The sequence below is a fragment of the Sphaerodactylus townsendi genome, linkage group LG15 (genome assembly GCF_021028975.2).
Source record: "Sphaerodactylus townsendi isolate TG3544 linkage group LG15, MPM_Stown_v2.3, whole genome shotgun sequence".
Lineage (NCBI taxonomy): Eukaryota > Metazoa > Chordata > Lepidosauria > Squamata > Sphaerodactylidae > Sphaerodactylus > Sphaerodactylus townsendi.
The window spans coordinates 24,795,790-24,805,679 of record NC_059439.1 but is presented as its reverse complement, the minus strand read 5'-3'; the positions used below and the strand labels follow the sequence as shown (position 1 = coordinate 24,805,679).

Genomic DNA, 9,890 nt, shown 5'->3' with positions numbered 1-9,890 from the left:
GGTCTTCACAAGACTCCACAGGTATTATATCCATTTGCAGAGACCTGCATGATTTTACAACTTACGTTACTGCCGGCCCTGTGATATGCTAGAAGTTTTGTAGAAGGTATGGTGATTCATTCAAACAAAACCAGTAAAAAAGGAAGGTGTCTTCCAATATGAGCGGGGAGGGCAGGGATATACAGGGGAGTTGAATTACTTTTAAACAGATTTATTTCCCACGATCTACCTGTCTTAAATATAGCAGAGTCTGAACTTTTTATTTCTTTATTTATTTAATTTATTTTTCAAACTTATATACCGCCCAATCCCGAGAGAATCTGGGTGAGTGAACATAAATAAAATTCAAATACAAATAAACATGAAATCAAATACAATAATCTCTCAAAAGTATAAATTAAAATGCAACTTAATTAATATATAACAATGCCCGTTTAAAATCATGCTTAAGCCCTCCTGAGGAGGAAGGAGAAGAAAGGGTTGGTTCTGGAGATGATAATGCACCCAAATTTCCATGAGGATGGAAGGGGGGGGGCACTTTCAGCGGCTGGACACTCCAAAAGCCTGGCGGAACAACTCCGTCTTACAGGCCCTGCAGAAATCACCAAGATCCCGCAGGGCCCAGACAGCTGGAGGAAGAGTGCTCCACCAGGCAGGGGCCAGGGCTGTAAAGGTCCTGGCCCGAGTGGAGGCCAGCCGCATCATTGAGGGGCCGGGGACTTCCAGTAAATTGGCCTCTGCTGAGCGCAGAGGTCTAGTGGGGACATAAGGGGTATCTTGGAAATAATACTAAACAGGCCTGATCAAAGAAGTCCAAGTACAGACAAATTCAGACCATTGGTCCAGTCAGCGAGTCTCTACTAGTATTTTTATGGGGAGGGGTTTTTTTCCCTTGAAACTTCACGTTATGTACCAAGTCAAACCATTGGGCCATATAGCTATTACTGGCAATGGATATCAGGAATCTCAGATGCAGAAATGTATTTTCTTCTACCTTACCACTTTTAAGTGGAGATGTCATCGTTTGCACCCGAGATCACATATATTCTACCAGTGAGCTTATATCCAGTCTTCTAACTGCTCTGTAAGTTTTTTTCAATGTTTCTTCTTAGCTCTCATATGGTTCCTTCGCCCTCAAGGAGACGGATGTGAAAAAGTTCCCTCGGTTTTACCGCATGGTCCCAAATGAATCCCATCAATATATGGGGATTATCCAGTTGCTCCTCCATTTTGGATGGAATTGGGTAGGGCTCTTAGTGTTGGAAGACGAGAATGGAGAACATTTTCTGAAGATGATGGAACCATTGCTTTCCAACTATGGAATATGTTTGGCTGTCGCAGAAAGATTAGTAAAGCAAGCCAATTGGAATAGCATGGACGACCTTTATGTTTTTTTCACAAACGTACACACACCTTTCGTAGATACCAAAGCCGATACATTTATCATCTATGGGGATTCTTTGGCTATTGTAACACTCAACACTTTTGTGCATCTAGGAATTCCTGACTATAAAGAAAATACATTGTATAAGAAGGTGTGGATTATGACAGGCCAGATTGATTTTGCAACAACAGGCATTCAAAGAGGAATCGGTTTCCAATTTTTCCAAGGTGCCATTTCCTTCACAGTTCATTCAAATGAGATTCCAGGTTTCCAGAAATATCTCCAGAATGTGAAACCGTATCAGGCACAAATGGATGGTTTTGTCAAGGAATTCTGGGAGCAAGCTTTCTACTGTCCACTTCAAGACCCTCAGGAACCATTGAATGTTGAGGAGACATGTTCTGGAGAAGAGAAGTTGGAAGATCTCCCTGCATCTGTTTTTGAAATGCACATGATCGGAGACAGCTACAGTATCTATAATGCTGTCTATGCTGTGGCCCATGCATTGCATGCCATGTACACATCTAAATCTAAACACAGGTCAACAACACATGCTGAAAAGGTTGAACTTGAAGATCTCCATCCTTGGCAGGTAATACCCTCACAATGAAACAGCATTATTGTCATGAATAAGCACCTTCCTTATGAGGAGAGGCTGCAGCGTTTGGGACTCTTTAGTTTGGAGAGGAGACGTCTGAGGGGAGATAGCATTGAAGTCTATAAAATTATGCAGGGGGTAGAAAATGTTGACAGAGATAAATTTTTCTCTCTTTCTCATAATACTAGAACCAGGGGGCATACATTGAAAATGCTGGGGGGAAGAATTAGGACTAATAAAAGGAAACGTTTCTTCATGCAACGTGCGATTGGTGTTTGGAATATGCTGCCACAGGAGGTGGTGATGGCCACTAACCTGGATAGCTTTAAAAGGGGCTTGGACAGATTTATGGAGGAGAAGTCGACTTATGGCTACCCATCTTGATCCTCTTTGATCTGAGATTGCAAATGCCTTAACAGTCCAGGTGCTCGGGAGCAACAGCCGCAGAAGGCCATTGCTTTCACATCCTGCATGTGAGCTCCCAATGGCACCTGGTGGGCCACTGCGAGTAGCAGAGAGCTGGACTAGATGGACTCTGGTCTGATCCAGCTGGCTTGTTCTTATGTTCTTCTTATGTTCTTATTAGTATAAGGTGAGACAACCTAGAGCAGGGGTCTTCAAACTATGACCCTCCAGATGTTCATGGACTACAATTCCCTTCAGCCCCCGCCAGCATGGCCAAGTGGTAGGGCTCATGGGAATTGTAGTTTATGAATATCTGGAGGGCCATAGTTTGAAGACCCCTGACCTAGAGAATCCCAGTATGAATAATCCAACATGCCATCCTGTTTTTGTTCTACCAACCAGCTTCACTTATTTCTTCAAGGGATTTCATTTAACAATTCAGCTGGAGAAATGCTGTCATTCAGTGGGAACAAGGAAATGGACGGCAGGTTTGACCTCATAAACCTGGTCACTTTTCCAAACCGTTCTTTCCTCAGAGTGAAAGTTGGAAGTGTGGATCCCAGTCGTTCCCAAGGAGAAGGCTTCAGCATCGATGAGGAGAAGATTGTGTGGCAATCTCATTTTGACCAGGTGTGCATTCCAGATTATTGTACATCCCTGTGTTAACAAGAAAAACAACAAACAAAGAACCTTTATTGGCATAACAACATTATATACACAGATCCACTTAGCCAAGTAGAGGGAAGCTAAAATAAATGTACAGGCAGAGAGGCTGATGTTCAGGATTTGCTCCTAAAGCGCTGTTTTGTATACAGATCCAAAAATGTGGTGACTGCATCATTTGCATCACTACTGGGGCTGTCCAACAGAAAGGTAATCTTTTGCAAGTCAGATGCATACTAAAAGAAAAAAAAAGAAAAGAAAGAAGAAAAAAAAAAAAAAAAAAAAAGAAAAAAAAAAAGAAACGGTAGCAGAGGTCACAAGTATTTGACTCTGAGTACTGTGTAAAGTGGACAATAAAATAAAATATGGTCTATAGAGTCCAAGCACAATTCCCGTTGCATATGCATAGCCTTTGATGGTAAGGGTTTTTAGTGAATCTCCCTGTTGATACGGCTGATGGAAGGGCATTGCAACGGGCCAACATCATTGCTCTATGGAGCCTGGGCATGGTTATCTGGTGCAGGTATTGAGCCCCCTTATTACCAATGTAGGTGACACCTAGAGCTAAAGGAGGACAAGTCCTGGAAGCCTTTTCGAGTAGGATCTGATGTTCCTGGTCAAACAACCTTCTCTTCAGAAGTTGAAAAGTCTCTTTAGATGGTAGAATGGCCAGATAATCCAACGAATAGCCTAATTTGCTAATTTTTGTTTCTATAATGCCCCACCATTCCGAGTGACAAGAAGTCTTGAGGGCTTTATATGACAAGGAGGCTGCATCGCGGTTGAAACAGATGCGCAGCCCCTGTGTTGAAAATTGTGTTTTGGGGTAGCTATTTTTTTTGGTGCACATTTCAAAGAGCTGCTGCTCTGAGGATGGATTGGCATTGGGGACGTGAAGAGCTGCATCCTCCTCAACTGTTAACATCCTGGCTATCTATTGGCTATCTATTGCCTATCTATTGGCTATCTATTGGACCATCTGCCAATCCCCTCCCTTCCCAGGGTTTGATCACTGGGGTTGGGTGCCAGACATCTTCTATTATTAATCAAACTATTCATTGAAGGCTACTGCTGCTGCCGTAGTTTTATAGTTTTAAGGCTTTGTATTTTTAACTGGGGTTATTCGCTTTGTTTTATTGTATTGTTGTTGGTTGTGCACCGCCACAAGGCCCACTTTGGGGGTGAGGAGGCGGTTTACACTAATCATAAGTAAGTAAGTAAGTAAAGGTAAGTAAGTAAAGTAAGTAAGGCGTAAGTAAGTAAGTAGAGTAGAGTAAATGGTAGAGTAAGTAGAGTAAGTAAGTGGGGCAAGTACCAGAGTAAATGAAGTAAATAGAGGTAAGTGCCAGGTAAATGGAAGTAAGTAGGAGTAAGTAAGATAAGTGAAGTGAGAGTAGAGTAAGTGGAAGTAAGTGAAGTGAGGTGGTAGAGTGAAGTGGTGCAGGTAAAATGAGGTAAATAGTAAGTGCTGTGAAATGAAGTAAGTAGAGTGAAGAGTAGGTAGAGTGAAGTGAAGTGGGAAGTGGAAGTGAAGTGAAGTGGAGTGCTGTGAAATGAGTGAGTGGGAGTAAGGGGAGTAAGGTGGTGGTGCAGGTAGGAAAATAGGTAGAATAAGTGGGGTACTGGTAAAATGGGGAGTAGGTGGGAGTGGGGAGTAGGTAAAGTGGAAGTGGGGTGGGAGGTGGTGGGGTAGGTGGGAGGTGAGTGGTGAAGTGGGGTGGTGGTAGGTGGGGTAAATGGAAATGAAATGGTAAATAATGGAAATAAATGACCAAATAAAATGGAAATAAATGAAATAAATGAAAGCCCTGGCTTCCTGTGACCTTGCCTGTGTGGAGGTCAGTTGGAGGTTAGCTGAACAGGATTGAGGGCCTTTTTGGTGGTGGTGCCTTGCCTTTGGAGGACTGTCCTTCTGATGATCGTTAGCCCTTTCTTGGATTTGGTCAATCTTTTCTCCAGTAACTTGGGCAGTAACTGAATATCTATACATTGTAACAAGGGCGGTAAATGAAAAAGTCACTCTTTTATTTATTTTTTTCATGCTCTGCGTCTAGTCTGAGGACTGCTCCATGTTTATTACATTTCAGCTGTTGATGTGGCTTATGTGGAGTCTTTGCCCTGGGTTATTCTTTGCCTGAGTTTACTGCTTGGTGAGCTGCCTTCGGCCTGCTTCCGGAAAGGAAGCATATAAGTTTTCCAAATAAATATTTATACCTCTCCTGAGAAGAAATTCCGTACTGTGTGCATTGTGTCTCACATGAAACTCCTTTTTTTCATATTTATGGATAGGTGGCGCCCCTCTCTGTATGCAACGACCCCTGCTCCCCTGGTCAATTGAAGAAAAAGAAAGAAGGGGAGAAGTTTTGCTGCTACGATTGTGAGGAATGTCCAGAAGGGAAGATTTCAGACAAGAAAGGCAAGTGATGTGGTTCCTTTGAGCTAAGGATTAATGTAGTTGCAAGTTACCCAGAGCACTTGTAATGCCTTTGGAACCTTGTAGTCTTGAGTCACCCAAACTAATACGATTTCAAATCTTTGGATGAAGTTGAACTAAAAAAACCCCAAAGGCTGTTTCCGCACGGGCGGAATATGGCGGCCTGGGGATGGCAAAAATGCCATCCCCAGGCTGCCATTCGCACAGGGGGTGCAGCTGCATCGCAGCCGCGCCGCCCTCACGCTGCCCGACCTGCACCAAGCCGGCGTTTCTGGAGTGCGCTGGGAAGCGCACTTTCCTGGAAACGCCGGCTTGAAGCCACTGCCGTGCGAACGGCAGTGGCTTCAAGGCGCCTCCCCCCACTCCCTCCCTGCACTTACCTTGTCCCCAGGCCTCCGGCGCGTCGCTGAGGTCTGGGGACACGCCCCCTGCCCTGCGATGCTGGAGCAGGCGAGCAGGGTGGGGGGGCGTGACCTCAGGCCTCGGCGACGTGCCGGAGGCCCGGGGACATGCCGGGTCAGCCGGGCAACGGCGCTCTGCAGCTCCGTCGTCCTGGCTCTTTCTGGGACCATCCATGCGGACCGACCCAGCCACTTCCGCCTCCATGCGGAAACAGCCTCAGTGTTCTCCCCCTACAGTTATGTTCACACATTTAGATGTGTATGCGTTTAAGGAGGCAATTTTGGTGGTGCTCTATGCGCACCTGCAGACAAAGTAGCACACTCCAGAAATCCCCCTCCCAACAGAATGGCATCCTGACACTTTGTTAATGTTATTATTATCAGTAGTAGGGGCAGCTGCAGTAGTAACAGCAGCTTCATTCATAGAAACAGTTGCTCAAATCTGCATTTTTATTTATTTATTTATAATCGGTTTTATATACCGCCCCTCCCACGAAGGCCTCTGGGCGGTGAACAACACAATAAAACAAATAGTTACAATGAAACCCCATTAAAACAGCAATTAATAATGTTACATTGGCGTCCAATCGTAAAAACATAAACTTCATAGATCCACCCTGGAAAATAAAACAGAGGAGCGGAGAACCCAGAGTGTAAATGAAAAGGAGGGGGAAAGGGGGGGCATCAGTGGCCGGCCCCTCCAAACGTCCGATGGAACAATTCGGTCTTACAGGCCCTGCGGAACTCTCCAAGATCCCGCAGGGCCCGGATAGCTGGTGGTAAAGTGTTCCACCAGGCAGGGGCCAGGGCTGTAAAGGCCCTGGCCCGGGTAGAGGCCAGCCACATCATCGAGGGGCTAGGGACCACCAGTAAATTGGCCTCTAACAAACATAGAGGCCGTGTAGGGACATATGGGTAAGACGGTCCCGAAGGTACGAAGGTCCCAGGCCACGTAAGGCCTTAAAGGTAAGCACCCATACCTTATGAATGATTCGGAACTTGACTGGAAGCCAGTGCATGAACATGTCACATATTGTGCACATATTGCACAAGGTGGAGATAGTTGGCCCGGTGATCCATATTTACGTATGCCTTCTCCCCTTTTCTCTCTAGATATGGATGAGTGTTTCAAATGTCCCGAAGATCAATATCCAAGTATGGACCTTGATCAATGTATTCCCAAGAAAATAAGCTTTCTGTCATATCAAGACCCTTTAGGGATCACTTTGACATCAGTTGCTGTTTTGTCCTCTTTGGTTACTGCTTCGGTGTTAGGAATTTTCATTAAGCACAAAGATACCCCCATAGTTAAGGCCAATAACCGCGATATCACCTTTGCTCTCCTCGTTTCCCTCCTGCTCTGCTTTTTGTGTTCTTTGCTCTTTATCGGACAACCCAGGAAGGTGACCTGTTTCATCCAACAATCAGCTTTCAGTCTCGTCTTCTCCATGGCTGTGTCTTGTGTCTTGGCCAAAACCATCACTGTGGTGGTAGCTTTCATGGCCACCCAACCAGGGTCAAGCATGAGGAAGTGGGTGGGGAAAAGACTGACCAACTCCATTGTCCTTTTCTGTTCCTTTACTCAAGGAGCCATCTGCGCAGTGTGGATAGTCAAATCTCCCCCTTTCCCAGCTATGAATAATGAATCAGTGATGGGAGAAATTGTACTAGAATGCAATGAAGGCTCTGCTGTGATGTTTTACATTGTCCTGGGCTACATGGGACTTCTTGCTTTCATCAGCTTGATGGTGGCATTCCCAGCCAGGAAACTGCCAGATAGTTTCAATGAAGCCAAGTTCATCACCTTTAGCATGCTCATCTTTTGTAGTGTTTGGTTGTCTTTTGTTGCAACCTACCTGAGCACCAAAGGGAAATACATGGTAGCCGTTGAGATCTTCTCCATGTTGGCTTCCAGTGCTGGCTTACTGGCTTGTATCTTTTCACCCAAATGCTTCATTATTCTTCTGAGGCCTGAGCTGAACAACAGAGAGCAACTAATACGGAAGAAAACACCAAGAAACGGAGTGTCCCATTGAATTTATTTTTGGGGGGTGGGTGTTTACAAAATGGAGACGGTACAATTGGTGTCAGAATCAGTTTTGGAAATCTATGTATTGTCAAATTTATGCTGTCTGTTTTGTGTGTGTGTGTTTTGAACTCATATGAAAGGAAATAAAACTAATATGTGACAAATGTTTATGGACGAAGAAAGATGATTTAACTTGTGATTATTTAGTGATCAGAAGAGTTTGTTTAGTTGGGGTGCTATGGTGAACTTATGTAATTTATGCTAGAACAATTCCTAGCTGACTTTTTCCACTCACCATATGCATTCATTTTGCCTACTGTAAGTGTATGTTTACTTTTACTGGGCAAAGAATGAAATGACAGTAAATTTGGTTTGCTGGCCATAAGGCACACACCAGACTTGTTTTGTTGGTAAAATGACTGGCTGAAACTTGTTTAATATTCAAAAGATAACTTATAAACAGCATAGGACCAAAGGCATAGCGCGGAGATGGATCCAACCCAAGAGGCATGCCTGCCAACCAGAGACCCTTACCCCCAGCACACTTGCTCGGAGGGGGGGGGAACCCAGTGGGATGGCAAGTAACTTGGAGCCCATGTGATCGCTGGCCTCTATTTGGTCCTCTTCTTACTACCAGGGGATGTAGGCCAGCATCCCACTGATGCTTTACCATGTGGCTTAGTGGCCTGCCACAACCCCAAGTCTTTGTTTGGGGGCCCTCCATTGATGGGGACTGCTTCCCCAAAAGGATCCATCCCCATGCTCAATCTGCCAAGCTGTGACAAAGAAGCATAGGGAACAAGCGTTACAACCAGTATGTGACCAGACAGTACACCTGCTCAATTTGAGGGCAGGTAGGTGGGGGGAAATGACTGGCACCAAGGAAGAGAGCAAGGAGTGTGTGGGGGGGAGACCAGAAACTCCAAATGAAGGGAAAACATTGAGGTTTCCTTGCTCTCAATATCTGTAGGGCTTCTGGAATCTACGTTGTCATAACACGGAGCATGTCTGTCCTGAAGGAAAAGTCCCCTCACAGCGGGGCGCAGCAGCAGCGTAGGATTGGCCTTTGTTTCTTTTTTCTTTTTGCCTTTCAATAAAACAAGCAACTTGATTTCAGACATCGTTTCCTCTTTTTGTGCTAAGCCTTCAGCTGCTTTTCTCTCACTGTGGGCGTTTTCCCACTTACCTTCTGCCCCGCGCTACTGTAGGCAAGTAATGCGGGGTCCCTCGGCACTCCCCATTGCAGGGGCGGTGACAAACATTACAAGCGTGCCCCGATGTTAAAACTGCTGCAATCTAAAGCGCCACGACATTACCCTGGTACCTCTTTGAAATAGGCAGCACTTTTGATGACCCCGCTTGTGGGGAAGCCTGGGCGCACGTCAGAAATGACACGCACTGGGAATAGCGCGCAGCGACCCCTCACCCAGGTAAGTGGGGAAACGACCTGTGTCTCTGCGGGCGCAATAATACACAGCCGTGTCGGAAGCAGTCAGAAGGTTCAGACGGAGGGAGAACTGGTCCTCGAGACATCTGAAGACATGGTCGCACGGCTTCTGAGAGAACGGTTGTACCATTGTCTTTCATCATGAGGGAACATTCCTGACGCCCACTCCAGACCTTTCCCAGGAGGCTGGTGGATCCAGTGCCAAAGATAATTTGAATCAGAGATGGAGAAACCAGTCACTTTGCACAGCAGGTTGAGATTCTCTCCAGGTATTCCTTCCTTCCTTCCTTCCTTCCTTCCTTCCTTCCTTCCTTCCTTCCTTCCTTCCTTCCTTCCTTCCTTCCTTCCTTCCTTCCTTCCTTCCTTCCTTCCTTCCTTCCTTCCTTCCTTCCTTCCTTCCTTCCTTCCTTCCTTCCTTTATTTATTTATTTATTGTTCTGATTTTTATACCGCCCTATCCCCCGAGGGGCTCCGGGCGGTGTATGACCATTCCTGGTCCAGAAGAAATGAGCTGGACATCTGAGAACGC

At 45.6% G+C, this 9,890-nt stretch overlaps 1 protein-coding gene across 1 annotated transcript; it reads left to right on the top strand.

Annotated features, from left to right (window-relative positions):
• The first annotated feature begins 1,175 nt into the window (after positions 1–1,175).
• On the top strand, positions 1,176–7,921 carry LOC125444259 (vomeronasal type-2 receptor 26-like). Its single transcript, XM_048516686.1, has 4 exons — positions 1,176–1,976; positions 2,790–3,017; positions 5,340–5,466; positions 6,999–7,921. The coding sequence occupies exons 1-4, from the start codon at positions 1,176–1,178 to the stop codon at positions 7,919–7,921; spliced, it is 2,079 nt and encodes a 692-aa protein (XP_048372643.1).
• Positions 7,922–9,890: the final 1,969 nt, after the last annotated feature.